The sequence below is a fragment of the Lepus europaeus genome, chromosome 11 (assembly GCF_033115175.1).
Source record: "Lepus europaeus isolate LE1 chromosome 11, mLepTim1.pri, whole genome shotgun sequence".
In the NCBI taxonomy this organism is placed as follows: Eukaryota; Metazoa; Chordata; class Mammalia; order Lagomorpha; family Leporidae; genus Lepus; species Lepus europaeus.
Genome location: NC_084837.1, coordinates 108343042 through 108362412, shown reverse-complemented (window position 1 = coordinate 108362412; position 19371 = coordinate 108343042). Strand labels below are relative to the sequence as shown.

Below are 19371 nucleotides of genomic sequence, written 5' to 3'. Positions count from 1 at the left end.
GTACAGACGACTCGGTAGAAAAATGGATTCCCCAGCCCTGCAGGATGGGTCCCTTAACGGTTTGGGGGCTCTGCTTCTTTAGCTAAGACTAGATCTTCAAAAAGTCCATGAGAAAAAGCAAGTCAGAAAAAAATGGGCGTGCATTTCAGAGATGTTTGCACCACATTAACTCAGCTTTTAATTCCACTTTCCAGGAACTTCATGCCTTTCCCCTGCATGCAATGAATTTTATGAAGCTGGTGCAACAATTATGATTTTTTTTTTTTGGCAAACAGTCGGAAATGAGATGCGTGTGGCCTTGAACTGACAAATGACATTTAGACAGCACCACTATTGTCCCCGGAAAGTCTACAGAGAAGCCCAGGTTTTGAAGGTGATGGGACTAAACCTAACCACGCTCAGCTGGAGGGGGGAACCCTTGACAGTCTCAGGGGGCTTTGCAGCAGGAGCCGCTGTCGGCTTTGCCAGCTCTTGGCATCCACAGGTTCCGGTCTGCAAGGCCAGGCGGAGTCAGCCTAACCTGAGGCCCCCTGCCTCCCACGTAGGCATTTTCCTGGGGGCAAGAGGTTGCCTCCAATTAGCTGTGGATCCCAATAGCTTCAAGCACAGCCTCTAAGGGCCTCAGTCCCTTCATTTTCTGAAGGAGGGTGGGACCTATGCCCCCCCCTTAAATACTGTATATTAAAAAATTTTAAAGTTTATTTTTCTTTTATTTGAAAGGCAGCCAATAGACAGACAGATACATAGAGATCTCTCATCCACTGGTTCACTCCCCAAATGCACACACAACCGCTGGAGCTGGGCCAGGCCCAAGCCGGGAGCCCGGATCTCAACCTGGGACTCCCAAGTCGGAAGCAGGGACCCAAGTATCCAGGGCATCACCTGTCGTCTCCCAGGGTGCACACTGGCCAGAAGCTGGGGTCAGAGGCAGGGCCAGAACTCAAACCCAGACACACAGGGGATACAGGGGTCTTAACAGCTGTGCCCCATGGCCACCCCAGGCTGTGCCTTGTGGCTCTCAGGGTGCTGTCCCTGGTCCCTCGTTTCCTTGAGCTGCAGTGCGCCCCATCCCCCTCTCTCAAGCCTCTGCTCCCGGGCCTGCTGTCCTTGCTAGGAGGCAGCTCCCCCGCCCCACACCCAGGGAGTGCCCAGCTGGTGCTGCCTTACCCAGCAACCTGTTCTTGGAGCTGGGCCTGTGCAGCCAGCATCGCTCTGCGGGGATGGGACCAAGAAGATGGAACCTAAGGAAGTCGGGCCCTGGGGGAGCGGAGCCCTGGGAGCGGAGGCCAGGGAAGGGCAGGGCACAGGAAAGGGGGGGGGTCCTCCAGACTCAAGTGCTATTTTCCCCTCCTCCAAAGCTCCCTTCTGATCCCTGGGGATTATTCACACAGGAGGGGGCGTGATGGAGAAAGGGAGGTCCCAACCAGCACTGGCAGCAGCAGGTTGGATTTTGCTGTGCCTTGTGAATTTTGAATTTTCTGCAAGCTTTGGGGCAGAGTACCTTCAAGTACCTTCTACAACTGGTCTATGTTCAAATGGCCAGCAAGAGAGATGAGGACTCCGCATTTGTTAAATTTTAAAATTCACATAAAGGGAACAAATGTCCTGTGTTTAATGCACATGGTTTGCAGAGCATACGGGTACTTCTCACCCTACCCTCCCAGCCTCCCTCACTCCACCTTCCTTTCTGATTTTTCTTTTAATTTTTACCATGATGGATGCTCGATTCACTCTATAATCCCAAGCTTTACCCTCCACTAAATAAAGAATTCAACACAGAGGCTGGCGCTGTGGTGTAGCAGGTAAAGCCGCCACCTGCAGTGCCGGCATCCCATATGGGCTCCGGTTCAAGTCCTGGCTGCTCCACTTCTGATCCAGCTCTCTGCTATGGCCTGGGAAAGCAGTAGAGGATGGCCCAAGTCCTTGGGCCCCTGAATTCATGTGGGAGACCCAGAGGAAGCTCCTGGTTCTTGGCTTTGGATTGGCACAGCTCTGGCCACTGTGGCCAGTTGGGGAGTGAACCAGCAGATAGAAGTCCTCTCTCTCTCTCTCTCTCTTTCCCCCTCTTCTCTCTCTGTGTAACTCTGACTTTCAATTAAATAAACAAATTAAAAAAAAAGAATTCAACACATAGGAAGTAGAAAAACCACAGTTCCTCAAGAGTAGAGACCAGAGCTATGTACAATAATCAAGTCTCAAATGTCGATTTTGCTCACATGCAGTACATTTTTTTGGTACTGTGTATATTAGTGACCACAAAGAACACTCTGCATTAAAAAAAAAAAGCAAGGGCTTACCTTCTACCATTTGGGCAACCTTTTTCTTATCTTCAGATCGTGCCTAAAACACACAAATGATTATCATCATGTTTGTTTTGGGGTTAGCAAGAACCAGGAGGAAGTACCACACTTCAAGGGAAAACTAGGTGTATGTCACTGGGCGTCAACCCCTGGGGCTGGGCTGCTCTGGGCTCAGGCCCCTGACTTGAGTGAGGAAATCCAGAGCGCTATGAGCTGGGTGTTCCCACCATTGTGTGAGGGGACAGCTAGTGCCCAGGCCGTGTGCAGATCCTGCCAGTCACAGCCTGATGAGGCCTAAAGGAGAAAATGCAAGGGGAGACTTCAAAACACTCATGGAAAACGGGATTAAAAGACAATTTATTTTTAAAAAAAGATTTACTTTTTTTTTTTTTTTTTTTGACAGGCAGAGTTAGACAGGGAGAGAGACAGAGAGAAAAGTCTTCCTTTTACCATTGGTTCACCCCCCAAATGGCCGCTATGGCCAGCGCGCTGTGCCAATCCGAAGCCAGGAGCCAGGTGCTTCTCCTGGTCTCCCATGGGGTGCAGGGCCCAAGCACTTGGGCCATCCTCCACTGCACTCCCTGGCCACAGCAGAGAGCTGGCCTGGAAGAGGGGCAACCGGGACAGAATCCGGTGCCCCAGCTGGGACTAGAACCCGGGGTGCCGGCGCCGCAGGCAGAGGATTAGCCTAGTGAGCCGCGGCGCAGGCCTACTTATGTATTTTAAAGGCAGAGTGACAGAGTAAGAGGGAGGAATGGGGAGAGACAGAGATCTTCCATCTACTGGTTCACTCCCCAAATGCCTGCAACAGCAGACGGCTGGGCCAGGCCAAAGCCGGGAGCCAGGACCTCCATCCGGGTCTCCCGCATAGTTGGCCAGAGCCCAAGCTCTTGGGCCATCTTCTGCTGCTTCCCAGGTACCTAAGCAGGGAGCTGGATCACAAGTGTATTAGGATGCAACCCAGCACTCCCATCCTCAGCAGTGGCCTAACACACTGTGCCACATTACCTGCCCCAAGATAAGTTTATTTTGGTGCAAAAAAATATAAATAAATAAAACCTCAAAAAACTTAAACTCATGTATAGTTTCTCATAATATGCATTTCTTATACACTTTTTAATGAAAAAACCACTATGCATGGATTTCAAATGTTTTTGCATGAAAATAAACTTATATTTTAATTCCATTTTCCATGAGTTTTCTTAAGTACCCTCATGTACATTCACATTGCTGCAGAGAGAGAGAGAGAGAGAGAGAGAGAGAGAGAGAGGTGTTTCTGCAGAAATGTCCTTTGCAATTCCAGATGAATTTCTCATTTGGCTTTTTTTTTTTTTTAAAGCATGATTTGATATTTATGAGATTTCTGTTTTCTTAATTGAAACAGGTAGAAGGGGTCTTTGCAAGAGGGTCTGGTGCTGTGGTGAGGTGAGTGAGGATGCCGTATTTAAGGAGGAACTCATTCTCAGGGGTGAGACTGAGTAGGGTTGGCATGACTGTTGGAGAACTTCCTTAAATTTGCCATGCTGGGGGCCTCCCTGGCCTCATCCTGGTCCTGATCCTTATGGGGTGCACAGAGGAAGGGAAGCCATGGTGGGAGAGGAGGGGCTGACTGACGGCCAGCGTCCACAGGAGGGGACGAGGTGGATCTTTGGGTGTAAGCCAACCTCTTTGGCTCAGCTGCCCACGTTGGCCCAGGGTGGAGAAAGGACCCTGTCTCTCCCAGGGCCTGCAGGGGCACCTGGCACACGGGGGGCTGCTGTGGCCACAACATGAGCCATGCATCAGCAAGGTTCCTTGCACAGGATGACAATCACAAGCTGGCTTGTCCCCGGCAGCTCTGAGCTGGCATCGGGCAGCCTCAGATGTTCCTCGGGAGGTCTTGGGGGGTGGTAGCCAAGAGCCACAGTGACTTGAAAATACGACCTTGCCTTATCAGGATGCTTCCACAAGTTGATAGAAAAAAGAAATGAAGTTAGAAGATAAGCTTAATTTGGTGCAAAAAATTTGAAATCCAAGCATAGTTTTTTCCTAAAATGCATTTTCCATGAATTTTCTGAAGACTCCCCCTGTGCAGGGGATTCAACATTTCTGCATCAAAACAAGCATTATCTGGTAATTCCCTTTTCCGTGGACTTTTGGACAGGGTCTCCTGGTTCCCCGCCGGCAAGAGCCCAGCCACGTGGTGGACATGTGCCGAGCACGGCGAAGTCCCTGGGATACTTGCGTTTTGGATCTGCACTCTGAGCTGCTGGTTGCTGAGCCTGAGCGAGCGCGCGATGCTCTGAAGGTAGTAGATGAGCATGCTAAGACAGGAAGACACAGCGTGGTGACTGCACGGCTCCCGCACCTTCCCTGCTCCTGTGGCTTGGCGGCAACGAGGGGCCCCCGGACCAGATGTGAGCTACCCCCGGCACCTCCACTGGGACCAAATATATCAGCAAGTCCTCAAGCCCTGGGAGGCAGCTGTGGGACCTGGGGGCTATGTCTTTGCCACCAGTAGCCCGTGACTCTGGGAGGGGGGGCAACTCGGAGTCTGCCGAGGTCATCAGATCCCCCACAAAGGATTTTTGCAGGAATGAATGGATTTGATAAAATCACCAGAAAGCGGTGTGGTGCTGTTGCCCGAATTCAGAGAAGTCTTCCCACCCCCACCCCCACCCCACCCCCCAAGCTGGCAGGTGTAGCACTCACAAGAGAAGCAGCACGGCGGGCAGGATGACCACAGGGCTGCTGATGTAGCCGACCACGGAGCCAAACCAGGCAGGGAAGTCGTTCTCGATCGTTTCCGACACGATGTCGTACATTTTCTCCTGTCCACTGTGAGAAGCAGAGAAACGTGGCTCCAGCGATTACTGCTTCTGGCAGAAGGATGCTGCCACGCGATATCATAAGGTGGCTGGATGCTTTGAGGGCGATTCTCCAAGTGAGTTACAAACAACATGCACAGCGTTCCTAAGACGGCTTTATATGAAGCAGCCATTGCATGACATCACAGGTAGGGTTGAGGGTGGGGGCCAGTGACAACACTGTGTGTGCGTGTTGTAATCGTGTACTAAAAGGGACACTCTACATATTACATATGTGCTTTACCCAGATTCAAGTAAAACGAACACTAGGTGCACGTGGCCTTTAGGGGTTTCGGTCTGGGCACAGCTAGAGAGTGTAGAATAAAACGTGATGCGGACTCCATTTTAATAAAAGCCTCCTGGGTTTTGATCAGTAGAACTTCTCTCTAGCATAGAGCAGTGCTGTTACCTTTTTTGATTTTAAAAAGGGCTGTGTCTTATTCTTAAAAAGTTATTTGAAAGGCAAACAGAGAGAGAGAGGGAGAGAGAGGGAGAGAGAGAGAGAATGGGATCCCATCTGCTGGTTCTCTTTCCCAGTGCCTGGGTGCTGAGAACTCAATCCAGGTCTCCCACATGGGAGGCAGGAACTCGACTGGATGAACCATTGCCTGCTGCCTCCCAGGGTCTGCATTAGGAGGAAGCTGGAATCTGGAGCCAGAGCCGGGACTCAAACCCAAGTACTCCAATATGGAAAACGGGTATCTTAACCATTGGGCCAAACGCTTGCTACCTGGGCTATATCTTTATAACACAAACAGAGATGATTATAATGGAGAGTGGCTTGCTCTTAGGGAAAGAGCACTGGTCTTGTACTCAAAGGAGTGCCCCCCCCCCCCCCCCCCCGGCCATGCCATTCTGTGACTCAGGGGAAAGTTCGGTATTCCCCTAGGTCACAGTGTCTCCAGGCACTGGAAATAACTCACCTGAACGGCCCGCAGTTGGGAGACGGCTTGTACCGGACGATAGCGAAAACCGTGGGCAGCATGCACAGGAACAGCATGAACAGCAGCGTGGCCAAGTAGAAGTTGTTGGACCTGCAGAGGAAACCAAGGAATGCCCTGTGCTGTGTGCCGCCCGCAGCCACCTGCCGAGGATGAACACGTCCAAAGCAGTGACCCCAAGGCTCCCACCCCCAAATCTCTGCCAATACACACACACACATACACACAAACTCAACTTGCTGCTCCTAGGAATGGTTGTGTCGAAGATCACAGGAAGCTTAGAGACCTCCAATGGGTGCCCTAAGGGCTCCCCAGACCCTCCCACCTGCCTGCTAACACTTGACGAGTACCTGTCCACTGCCAACCAGGAGAGCCATGAGCCTACCCTGCGCCCAGGGCTCCTCCAAAAGAAACTCAATTTATGGAAAAATCTTAGAACTGCTTCCCATCCGCCTGGGTCCTCACCAAATGGTTCCCTCTCCTGTTTCCAGCCTTGACTTTTCCTCTCATGTCTCAGGATGCTTTGGCTCTCTTGCTATGATTTTTGATTCTCTCACTTGGAGGAGCTCTGGCTCTCACTGCTGGCTGCTCAAGGTGATGCCTTGGTATTAGGGAGCCTGGTTGCGCAGGCCTCCCCTGAGGGCAGCTTGGACCTGTTTGGTGGGCAAGGCTCTGTCCAGCGTTCTGAGCAGGGAGTGAGTGGTCAGTCAGTCTGGTGGTACCCAGCTAGCACACCCTCTGCCCATCGGTTTCTCTCTCGCTCACTCGCTCTCGCTCTTTCCCTCTCTCCCTCTCTCCCCCCCTCTCATGAAGTAGACAGGGCTTGAAGGGAACGGACAAGGTCAGGGGTACAGAGTACAGCAAGGGGATGGGTGCTACTTTGTGATTCCCCTCAACACACTCCAGGGTCTTCAAGGAAAATTATTACTATTTAAAAACTATGCAAGGATTTCAAAGTTTTTACACCAAAATAAATCTTTTACTTCTATTTTCCATGTCTTTTTTTTTTTTTTTTTTTTTTTGACAGGCAGAGTGGATAGTGAGAGAGAGAGACAGAGAGAAAGGTCTTCCTTTTTGCCGTTGGTTCACCCTCCAATGGCCGCTGCGGGCGGTGCATCTCGCTAATCCGAAGCCAGGAGCCAGGTGCTTCTCCTGGTCTCCCATGCGGGTGCAGGGCCCAAGGACTTGGGCCATCCTCCACTGCCTTCCCGGGCCATAGCAGAGAGCTGGCCTGGAAGAGGGGCAACCGGGATAGAATCCGGCGCCCCAACCAGGACTAGAACCCGGTGTGCCAGCGCCACAAGGCGGAGGATTAGCCTGTTAAGCCATGGCGCCGGCCCTATTTTCCATGTCTTTTTGAAGTGCCCCTTGGTGTGTGTGTACACATAGACACACACATACACACACCTAAAGATCACATATATAAACATAAAAAACACACATATGTGAATATATAAAACCCATCAGCCTTCTATGTCCATGGGTTCTGCAACCTTGGAGTCCACCAAGTGCCGACCAAACTTACTAAAGAAAAGTTGCATCTGGGGGCCAGTGCTGTGGCGCAGCAGGTTGAGCTGCTACCTGCAGTGCCAGCATACCATATGGGTGCCAATTTGAGTCCTACTTCTAATCCAGCTCCCTGCTAATGTGCCTGGGAAGGCAGCAGAGGATGATCCAAGTGCTTGGAACCCTGCCATCCATGTGGGAGATCTGGATGAAGCTCCTAATTTTGGCCTGGCTTGGCCTTGGCTGTTGTGGCCATCTGGGGTGTAAACCAGCAAGTGGATGATCTCTCGCTCTCTCTTTGCCTCTCCCTCTCTCTCTGTAACTCTGCCTTTCAAATAAATAATTGCACCTTTAAAAAAGTTGCACCTGTACTGAACACGTACAGAACACTTTCATGTCCCCTAGTCATTACAGAATCACACCAATCCCATCATATTTACATTGTCCTAAGCATTATAAATAGCCTAGAGATGATGTGGAAGGAGGTGCATAGGTTATACACAAACACTATGGGATTTTCTAGAAGGGACCTGAGCATCCATCCATGGATTTTGCTATCCACAGGGGGACCTGGAACAATTTTTTTTTTTTTGCAGATACCAAGGAATTATTGTATATCTCAATGCATACAGGTGCATGGACTGGTCAACCAGGTGAAATGTAAGTACAAGAGATCTCCAGAAACTTCATGGAAAATGCATACTGTGAGAAAGCAATGCATGGCTTTCAAAAATTTCTGCACCCAAATAAACATTTTTTAATTCCATTTCCCCCACAAACTTTGGATTACCCTCCTATGCGTTGTCACCAAGCTCATAGCTAAAAAGTTTAAAAATCATCAATGCAGACACACATAGCTATTGAACTATTGTGTTAAAATAAAGCAACTGAGCTCTAATGAAGGTGCTCAAAAAGGGTTAGGTATTCACCAAAAAGGCTACAGCGAAAAATACAAAAATGGACACGTTTGCACGGTTGTAGAAAAACAAGAACATGTGGTCCTGGTGGATGAGGAAAATGGCCCAAGCACTTTGGGAAACTTTTCGGTGCTGTCTATTGTAGGTGAGCATACGTAGGCCCTGTGACGCAGTAATTGCACTCACGGGTGTAGACCCAACAAAAGACACCTATGAACACGTTCAAGCCAGTGTCTCTCCCTGTGCCGAGAGTGGGACATGCCCACCGGCAGTAGCACGGACACAGATATTTCCGTGAGCTGAATCTCACAAATACTACGATGAGGGAAAGGAACAGAGCACAGGGAGCGTACTCTCTGTGCAACTCCATTGACACCCAGGAAAATGCTCGGTAAACCAGATCGGGCCAGAGGAAGGCAGGAATGATCGGGATCCAGCACAAGTAGGCAGTGGTCTGGGTGTCATCTGGGTTCTGTTTCTGTTTGCTGGGTGCTGGTTACATACTTGTGTTCAGCTTGTGAAAATTTGTGATTTACCCATTTCACCTAAATGATTATTACACTTCAGTAAAAGGTTTTTAAAACAAATTTTGAGGGCCAGCGCTGTGGTGTAGTAGGCTAAGCCTCTGCCTGCAGTGCCGGCATCCCATATGGGCGCCAGTTCAAGTCTTGGCTGCTCCAGCTCCCTGCTATGGCCTGGGAAAGCAGTGGAAGATGACCCAAATGCTTGGGCCCCTGAACCCACGTGAGAGACCAGGAAGAAGCTACTGGCTCCCAGCTTCAGCTCTGGCCATTGCAGCCATCTGGGGCATGAACCAGTGGACGGAAGACCTTTCTCTCTGTTTCTCCACCTCTCTGCAACTCTGCCTCTCAAATAAATAAATAAATCTTTTAAAAAAAAATTCTGAAACCAATTATGAGCTGAAGTGCAGCAATGATGAATTCCAAGGTGAAGACAATGGTTTCACGGGGAAAACAAGACAGGAGGCAGGCCAGGGTTTTGTTAGAGAAAGAGCTGGTGTGTGTGTGTGTGTGTGTGTGTGTGGGGGGGTTGTTTGCCCCTGCTGCAGGACCCGCCTGCAGAAAGATTATGTTCTCTGCACCAGGTGGACCTTGTCTTACTGACCTGGATGCCCGAAATACTTGCTGGTGGGGCACGTTGCAGGTCAGCACAGCCCAGCTCCGCAGGTACATGAGCCCGATGAGCTTGAGAACGTTGAACGCTGGGAGGCAGGGCGAGAAGAAGGCACCCATCCTGGAAGCACAAGGAAGGTCTGTGTGCACGCGCCCTCCTCCACTGGTTCTCCCGGGGCTGTGGTCCTGAGTCTGGAAGCCCCGGCGACCAGAAGCCCCAGGGAAGAACCTGGTTCTGAGACTTTGGGGGTTTGTAGCTCATGCTCAAAGATCTAGAGGCACTGTCAGAAGGTCTGAGACCCCTGCCTTCTACCTTTCTGAGTAAGAGAAGTCACCGCAGATGCTGTGTCGCGATCCTACTTTGGAAAGAAACAGCAAACACTGGTCTCTATCTTCACAACTAAGAAGCAACGACCCCCTCTGGAGGCAGTGGGGAGGCCCATCCCGGGCAGCTACAACTTAGGGAAAGCCCGGATTTTCCTGTATGTGCCTAACAAGTTCTACACGTTCAGGTTGGATCAGCATATGGTGATCAGCTTCTCTGGCTGGACATCGTGCTGAGCAATTTTGCACATCTTAGCTCACGTAAGCTTCTGCGTTTGTGAAAGGAGGGGTGAGTGTTCAACATTACATGGAAGGCGGGTCTGGGAAAGCTGAGTGATGTGCCCAAAGATGTGCTACTGCTGGAAGCACGCCTCCTTGGGATCTCACGTGGTACATGCACGGGAGTCCACAAGCTGGGCTGAGAGATCAGCACTGCACCATCCCAGTCACCCTACAGACCCCAACTCAGGGCAGATCCCAGGTCTTCCGACTTTGAGTTTAAATCAGTTGGTACTGGGTGTGTGTTTGATATAATACTTGATTACTTGATGTAGTTAGGTGAAGCCTCTACGTACAGCTCCGTCATCCTATAGGGGCACTAATTGGTGTCCCAGCTGCTCCTTTTCTGATCCAGCTCTCTGCTGTGGCTTGGAAAAGCAGTGGAGGATGGAACAAGTATTTGGGCCCCTCCACCTGCATGGGAGACCTGGAAGAAGCTCCTGGCTCCTGGCTTTGGATCAGTCCAGCTTTGGCTGTTGTGGCTATTTGGGGAGTGAACCTGTGGATAGAAGACCTCTCTCTTTCTCTTTGTCCCTCCCCCCCCACCTCTCTCTCTCTCTCTGTGTAACTCTGACTTTCAAATAAATAAATAAATAAAATCTTTAAAAAAATGGGGAGAATAATAGTGAGTCACCCTGTGGTGTTACTGTCAGGGTTACATACGTCCCTACGGGTACAGAAGTGCCTAAACTGTACCGCATATTAAGTAAACACTGCACGTGATTTTTCAAGGTATATTTGTGAAGATGCTCTGTAAAATGCAGTAGATGATAAGAGCATGACATTTGGTCAGAGGGCGTTTCTTTATTCCTCTGAGTTTTGCACACACTGATTCTGAAGAGTGTTCTAATTTCTCTCTACTAGCTTGTGTTTGCACCAATCGCATTATTGGTGGCGCAATACATCAAACCAGAGATGGTGACATCACTTACGGAGTGCTCCTGAGCTCAGACACCTGGGCAGCCAAGGGCAGGACAGGCCAGGTCCTCCCAGCTGTGACCCCCAAGCTCCTGAAGTTCCCCCGGGGGAGAGGCAACCTCCCTCCCCAGGGGTGATTCTACTGCTTCCTGGGCAGATTTTTCTGTGACCAATAATGGCTTAAAAACGGATTAATCCCTCCATCTGTCACATCTGCAAAACCCTCAGAAAACCATTAATAAAACGACTGCACACATGACACAGCCCAATCAGACACTCCTATCTGACTGCCTCTGGCTGTGTTGATCACCATCATGTCCCATGCAGACTACGGACCGTGCGAGCCCAGATGGCCTGGAAGCCCAGGCAAGAAGCAGCGTTGGTACCTACCAAATCATCCCTTGGTTGTAGACTAAATGCAGCACATTCTCTGCTATCTTGAATTCCCCATACTCAGGCTGCAGGAGAGAAAAAAATGAGCCTCTACATTAGGAAAAAAAATTGTCTAATGCTCTTTGCACAAATCAGTGCATCTAGTCCCACTCAAAGGCATTTCAAAGGGTTCGAGGAATTCAAAGGCCATTTTATTTTGCTCTAAAACATTTTTTTGAAATCCATGCATGGATTTCTGTTAATACACATTTCCAGGGACTTTTTGAAAACTCCTCATGGGCATGGATTTAAACGTTCTTTTGCGCTGAAATAAACAGTCTTTTGGGACCGGCATCCCATACTGAAGTGCTTGTTCTGGCTGCTCCACCTCTTTTTTTTTTAATTAAAGATTTATTTATTTGAAAGTCAGAGTTACACAGAGAGAGGAGAGGCAAAGAGAGAGAGAGAGGTTTTCCATCTGCTGGTTCATTTTCCAATTGGCTGCAACAGCTGGAGCTGTGCAGATCCAAAGCCAGGAGCCAGGAGCTTCTTCCAGGTCTCCCATGTGGGTGCACTTGGGCCAACTTCTACTGCTTTCCCAGGCCATAGCAGAGAGCTGGATCAGAAGTGGAGCAGCCAGGTCTCAAACTGGCACCCATATAGGATGCGGGCACTGCAGGCCAGGGCATTAACCTGTTGCACCACAGCGCCGGCCCCAGCTGTTCTGTTTCTGACCCAGCTTCCTGTTAATGCGTCTGGGAAGGCAGTTGATGATGGCTCAGGTGTTAGGGCCCCTGCACCCATGTGTGAGACCCAGCTGAAGCTCCTGGCTCCTGGCTTCAGCCTGGCCTGGCCCTGACTGTTGTAGGTATTTGGGGAGAGAAGCAGCAGATGGAAGATTTAAGCAGCAGATGGAAGATTTCTGTCTGTCTCTGTTTCTCTATCTCTCTCTATTGCATTGCCTTTCAAATAAATAAATAACATACATCTTCTTTAACAAGAAGTCAACTCAAGCTTTTAATTCCATTGTCCAGGAATTTCTTGAAGTACCCTTTGTATATGGCGTTCTTTGCCCCGGTGGGAGAACGGTGCCTGTGTGTCCACCCCAGCAGATGGCAAGTGTGAGAAGGTGGTGGACACTTAGCTGTGTACGCCCCTCCCTGCACCCTGACCCATCTTCTCTGCATGGGCCTCCCCAGGTAAGGAAGACCCAGGGCTTTACTTACAAACTTGCTCTCCAGGTCCCAGCACCAGTAGTCACTCAAATACCGAACAAAAAGGCCTCGGAAGAAGTCGATGAGCAGGATGCTGGCCACGGTGAACAGCATGTCAATGATGGACAGCTTCAGCATCTCCTGAAACACAGGAGTGTCCTCCCATGCCGCCAGCCCCACCTTGGGCCCCTCCTACTGCCCGCCCCACCCGAGAGGGAGGGCCCAAGCCAGCAGTCTCTGCACTTCACGGGTGCACAATAGCTATTTGTCAATTTGTATTTGCATGTTGGTATCCCAGGCAGCATCACACAAAATGAGGGAAGACTCTATGGTCCTGAGCCTCAGAAACTTCTGGAAGCTCACAACTCATAGCCAGCAGACAATGTCTCCCGGGTGGGGTCAATTGTACAAGATTAAGGGCAAAGGGCAGATTGGGGAGCAGACGGTCGGTTTGGGTCTTCAATCTTTAGGACTGGTGTCATCGGGCAAGTTACTCAATCATTTGTGCCTCAACTTCCTCCTTGATGCTTTTAGGGTGATAGAAATAGGACTCTCAGGAGGACTGAGCTCCTAGGACAGTCAGTGTTGCGTGACTGTCAGTATTCATTTTGAGAGCTGGGAAATCATAAACCTCACTGAACCTTAGGGACAATGACATCTTGGATTGTTGCTGGGGTCAAGGACGGGAGGCACGTGGAGGGCTTTGTTAGGGCTAAGGGAAGCACCTGGCCCACGTATGTTTCCCAGCACTGGCCTTGCAGACGCTGGGGGTAGAGCATGGTCTTGTTGGCCTTGGTGAGAGGCGTGGTAGAGGTGGGAATGCTGGTCTCTTCCAAGGACCAGGTGCTGTTTCTCTTGGGCCCTGCGCCAGGCTGAGCTGTGGACCAACTCCCTTCTCCAGGACCTGTCCTGGTGGCCAACAAGGCAGGAGGATCCATCCAGTAACTTGCGTTGTTTTTGGTAGCAGTTTCCTACGGAGAGAAGGAGGAAGGGATGAAGGGAAGGAGGGACAAGGAGGTGTTCATGTGTTTATAAATAAGACTCCATCACAGGGGCGTGAGTTCAGCATAGTGGTTAAGCTGCCACTTGGGGGCGCCACAACTCATACTGGAGCCCTGGGTTGCAGTCCCAGCTCCATTCTTGATCCCAGCTTCCTGCTAATGCACACCCTGGGAGGCAGCGGATGATGTCCCAGGTACGTGGGTCCCTGCCACCCAAATGGGTTATCTGGATTGAGTTCCTGGTTCCTGGTTCCCTGTTCTAGCCCTGTCCTGACCCATATTCCCTCCCCACCCCCACTGCTGTGGGCACTTGGGGAGTGAGCCAGTGGATGGGAACTTTCTCTGTGTCTCTCAGATAAACAAAAATCAAGTTAAATAAAAATTAAAAAAAAATATTCTGGACACCAAAGCTATCATTGCATTGCTGGCAAATCCTCTCTCTCTCTTTCTCTCTCTCTCTCCCTCCCTCCCTCCCTCCAGCTACTTGATTGCCATCAGCCCCCACAATCACATAATGGAACACAGTGGGGCAGGAGCCTCTATTGGTCCCAGCAGGTGTCGGATACTGTGCTAGGTACCACAGGGTATCTCTTCTCACACTTCACGAGAGTTTCGGGTAAGGATTATCCCCCGTGTTCACACGGGGAGACTGAAACTCTGAGTAAAAGTCCAGGGTCCAAGGCCATGTTGCTTGTCGGTGATAGGAAGGGACCCAGATCTAACTTCAACTCGCTGAGTGAGAAAGCACGAGGCCTATGGCTTCCTCTGCCTGTAAGCCTTGAAATGGGAGGCGAGTAGGATATTCCTTGGGCAGACAGCCCTACGGAGGGTCTCTTTTTCCCCCTTTGTATTCTCCAGGTGGACTAGGGTGAAAATGGACAGCACAGCTCCCCCAGGCTGGGAATGGAGGCTCCTGCAGGCTGGGATGGTGGGGCCCAGGCTGATCTAATTCTCATGAGATGGTTCTCCTCTCCTGGTTTTCTGAGGGAGTCCCGTGGCCTGTCACTTCCCCCAGGATCACTTGCAGTAGCTGTCGATTGGTTCTCTTATTGGAAAAGGAGACGCAGTGGTGTGGTGCAAAAAGACATGGACTCGGCAGCCTCAGGCTCTTCTCCAAGCTCTGTCTCTGTGGCCTCGGTTTCTTTATCTGGGAAATGGGGCTGCTTTTTCTATCCTCACCTTGAGAAAACCACAACCTCATTTGGACATGACGCCAGCAATGAGCCTGGTGTGTGGAGGAGGGGAAGGTTGGGGGGGTGGGCCAGGGTGCAGGTGCAGGGTGCAGAGCTCACCTCAATGCTCATGCTGTTCACTTTGTCCAGGAGAGCAATGATGAGACTGTAGAGATTGCCCAGATACAGCACAAGGACCCTGAAAGCACAAGTCCACCTTGAGAAACAAGACCACCACGTGCAAGGTCACGGTTCTAGACCCTCACAGATAGACCGAGACAGTGGCTGCCACACTTGGCTTCCTGCAGGATCACCTTGCAGGCGTTTGAAACACAGAATTCCAGAATCCACCCAGCTCCAGTAGCTCCGTAGGGGGCTGGGAATCTTTCCACAGGCTTCTCAGGGGTTCCACCTTGGTTCTGCATTTTAGCAATACAAGAGTAAAAAGTGTGGCTTTAGGAAGCAGCTCTCTGAAGCGCGGGGTGAAGTGTGTGTTCCGTGCCACACTCTGGCTTGTCCAGATTTCCCATGCAGGTTCATTTAGTCCTCACAACAGCTCTGTGAGGTACTCATAGCTCCACACCACACTTACAGGGCAGGTGGCCTGAGCCAGGGAGGAGCCAAGTGACACGCTCAGGTTCACGGGGTTAGAGAGAGCCGGATGCAACCATCAGAGCTCAGTGCTCTTCCTCTGTGATGCCGGCTGGATCCCTCCAAAGCATGGAGTGGCTGTGAGGACAGCTATGGTGTGGACAGCTCTGCACGAAGGGGAGCTGCCAGCGACAGCCTGTGCCAGTCGGGGGCCCACAACTTGACGTCAGTTTCCCTAGACTTGGAAGGTGTTGAGAAACCCATCATTGGGATAGCCCAAGATGCAGCCTTGACTCTTAAGTTTGGGGAATAGAGAACAGAAAATGGAAGGCTTCCACATGTTCAATGGGGCAACAGTTGCGCTTGGGGAATCATGCCATAGTCATCATCAGTTGATAGGGGATGACAAGGTGGCCATTCCTACAGGCTGAGCCATCTCTTCTCCAGGGTGGAGGCTTCTCTGTGGGACATCACGGCAACTCACGGTGACTTTCCCTCTTGGGGGCAGTGCCCGGATTCTAGCCCTGTATCCACAGAGTCCAACACAGGGCAAGGCCCTCAGGGTACACAGCAAGTGAGGGCTAAAGGAAAGACCACATCAGTTTCACCACCTTCGTCTTGGCATCACCGTTGCTTTGGGTTTCACTGTGCCTCGGATTGAAGGCACCATGATCCGCGGGGGAGTTAATGGCACCAAAACGCGTCTCGCGCTTATTTCCAGACACCAGCCTAAATCTCTTGATGTCTCTGTTTTCCTTGTTTTGATCGTGAATAACGAGGCCAATCTGCGTAATAGGATTGCTGTTTGACCAAATGCAATCATGGAATTGATTCTCCCCCACTGCTTGCTAGTGAGGAAGGAGCCGGGGAAGGCACTTCTCCCATACTGGGCAGAAGGGGAAGGCAGAAAGACCCGGGGGTAGGAGGCAGGGACTGAGAGCCTGGTCCCCGATCTTCTCTTGACTGTGAGATTTTGCTCACTCTACTCCTGTTGTTTTGGTCTTTGAAATGATGGTTGGATTCTGGGAGCTGGCAAGCTACGGCCTTCCAGGCTGGGGTAGAGCATGGTTGCACCCTCTCCTGTGTGTATTGTCCATGGCGCCTTCCGTGTTGGCATTGAGTAGCTAGGACAGACTATACAATCCGTGAAACCTAAAACATTTACTGTTGGGTCCTCGCCACCAGATGCTGGCTGACTCCTGGAGGAGGGCAAGTCTTCCCAGAGTGGTCTGTGGCAAGCTGCAGAATGTTCTCAGGTGTCATTTGAGAAAAGCTAGCGAAACCAGTGTAGATGGAGATGGGAGGTGGGGGTCAGGTAGCCGAGGCTCTGACCTCCCTCCTGGGCTCCAGCTGAGTGAATACCCCACCCAAACCCAACCCGAGGGCCCGAGGCACGGATGCAACCAGGGTCCTGGAGGGGGAGGGGAGAGCGCTGAGGCCAGCACTACAAATGATGCAGGTGCCTCACACCTGTGTGTGTGTGTGTGGGGGGGGGGGGGTCCCAGGCCATCCTCTCAGATGCACTGGCCTGCTGCTGCTCAGGTTTGCCTATAGCACCTGCTGTCAGGGCCACCGGCTGGCCTGGGTGACTCCAGAAGCTTCTAGGCATATCCACAAGAGCCTCTTTGAGTCCATGCTTTTGGGATTTTGTTATCAAAACACGAACTATTCCTCTCATGTATGGAGAATGGCAGGGTCCTCTTGCACTATGCATAGCCAAGCCATGAGAAAACTCAATGAGGAGAGAAGTCAGACACATTCTGTCATCTCCTTGGCCCTCTTCTCTACCTACTCCTCCCTTCCCCTCCTCCTCTCCCCCCTCCTCCTCCTCTTCTCCAGGACCTTTCAATCCATTCCTTGTCTCCTTGTCATCCGGCTCCTCCCCTTCCCCTGCCATCTCCGGCTTCGCTCCCATTGCACGCACAGGTAGAGTCCTGTGCCAAGCATTGGGAGACAAGAAGCAAAGGCCTGGCTCTGGAGGGACTTTCACGCCCGTGGTGGCTGGGCAGATGGGGGAGCCACCACGTGGCACTTCCTGCCCCTGGCTCCCTTACCTGGCCAGCTGGAAACGCAGCGTGGTCCGTGGATGGTACATCTCCAAGGCGGCGATGAGGTCGAAGGCTGACGGTGCTAACATGGTGACCAGGGAGACCACCACGCTCACCTGCCGAGAGAGCACATGCCACCCCCTACACTGCAGCCACCGGCCCCCAGCACAGCCCAGCCTCTTAGCTTAATACTCCGTCAGGCTCAGGCCACTCTGAAGTGGACAATCTTCCTCAATCTCAGCTCAACACCCCTCTTTCAAGAGGCCAGCACCGCTCTGCCATGGGTTTTGTCGTCCTCGGAGCTCTCGTGAACATTTGCACATGCACTGGGCACTTGCTAGCATCTTTACCACATTTTCCAATTACAACCTCACTCTATTTATACTTTGCTGGCCGTGGTTGGAAGATGAAAATAACTGCAACCATTATGAATAGAGAAAGGAAAGCAGAGAAGTAATTTAATATTCCTTCTGTACACGGAAAATTAATTACCCAGGGCATATGCCTGGCCCTTCTTCTCTGTGCTTAGGGCAAAATAAAGAGGACTTTTAGCTGGTACGATGAGATGTGTCTGCTAAAATAGGACATAATTTTGTGGCATTTTTGTTAAAAAAAAGCTATCCATCTATCTGTAAACAAACAAACATTTACATAATGTGTTTAATTGGCAGGAAGCAGAAGTATAGGAAAAAATGGCCTGGTTCAGTGTCAGTGTTTAATAAACTGTGGTACGTTGATTGATACGTATGGGGGAATTGATGACCCAACTGCTGCCTATGCACTTGGTATTTCAGATCCCTAAAGATGATCAGCATTTTCATGAAATGGTACAAGAGTGGTTTTTGTGCTGTTTTTCTCTCTTTGAGTCTTTGCAGATTAACTGAGACAAACTTTCAGAACAACAGTCTAATAGCAAATATTAAGAATTCTAAAATTAGGCCCAGCACTGTGGCTTAGCGGGTTAAGCCACCATCTTCAGCACCGGCCATGCCCGCATCCCCTATGGACACTTGTTTGAGTCCCGGCTGCCCCACTTCTGATCCAGTTACTCTGCTATGGCCTGGGAAAGCAGCAGAAATTGGCCCAAGTTCTTGGGTCCCTGCATCTGCATGGGGGGTGGGAAAGAAGCTCCTGGCTTCAAATGGGCCCAGCCCTGGCCATTGTGGCCTTTTGGGGGAGTGAACCAGCAGACAGAAGACCTCTCTCTGAATCTCCCTCTCTCTCTCTGTATCTCTGCCTTTCAAATAAATAAAGCTTTATAAAAAGAATTCTAAAGTTGCCCCCCGGCCTCCCACTTGGTACTTTTTATGTAGGGGGATATTCACAGAAGCCACTTGGAATGTGGAGCTGGTTCTGGAAGCCTTAGCTGTAACTTAGAAATACAGAAGCCAGGAGTGGATGTTTGCTCATTGTCTCTCTTGTGGTGCCTGGATTTGATTTCTTTTCTTTCTTTCTTTTTTTTTTAATTTGACAGGCGGAGCTAGACAGAGAGAGAGAGAGAGACAGAGAGAAAGGTCTTCCTTCTGTTGGTTCACCCCTGAAATGGTTGCTATGGCTGGCGCGCTGCGCCGATCCAAAGCCAGGAGCCAGGTGCTTCTCCTGGTCTCCCATGGGGTGCAGGGCCCAAGCACCTGGGCCATCCTCCACTGCACTCCTGGGCCACAGCAGAGAGCTGGACTGGAAGAGGAGCAATCGAGACTAGAACCCGGCACCTATATGGGATGCTGGCGCTGCAGGCAGAGGATTAACCAAGTGAGCCACGGTGTCGAGCCCATGGATTTGATTTCTAACTCTGGCTCCAGCTCTGGC

General features: G+C 50.8%; 1 protein-coding gene across 1 annotated transcript in view; it reads right to left on the bottom strand.

The window, feature by feature from the left end:
* Window positions 1–19371, bottom strand: part of TMC3 (transmembrane channel like 3) — a 40876-nt gene that overhangs the window by 3899 nt on the left and 17606 nt on the right. The window contains exons 11-20 of the mRNA XM_062204846.1: window positions 17569–17678; window positions 15044–15122; window positions 13476–13721; window positions 12763–12891; window positions 11555–11622; window positions 9636–9764; window positions 6070–6180; window positions 4992–5117; window positions 4525–4603; window positions 2298–2340 (exon numbers count right to left, since the gene is read on the bottom strand). Of these exons, the coding sequence (XP_062060830.1) occupies window positions 2298–2340; window positions 4525–4603; window positions 4992–5117; window positions 6070–6180; window positions 9636–9764; window positions 11555–11622; window positions 12763–12891; window positions 13476–13721; window positions 15044–15122; window positions 17569–17678 (1120 nt within the window). The remainder of the gene's footprint in view (window positions 1–2297; window positions 2341–4524; window positions 4604–4991; window positions 5118–6069; window positions 6181–9635; window positions 9765–11554; window positions 11623–12762; window positions 12892–13475; window positions 13722–15043; window positions 15123–17568; window positions 17679–19371) is intronic.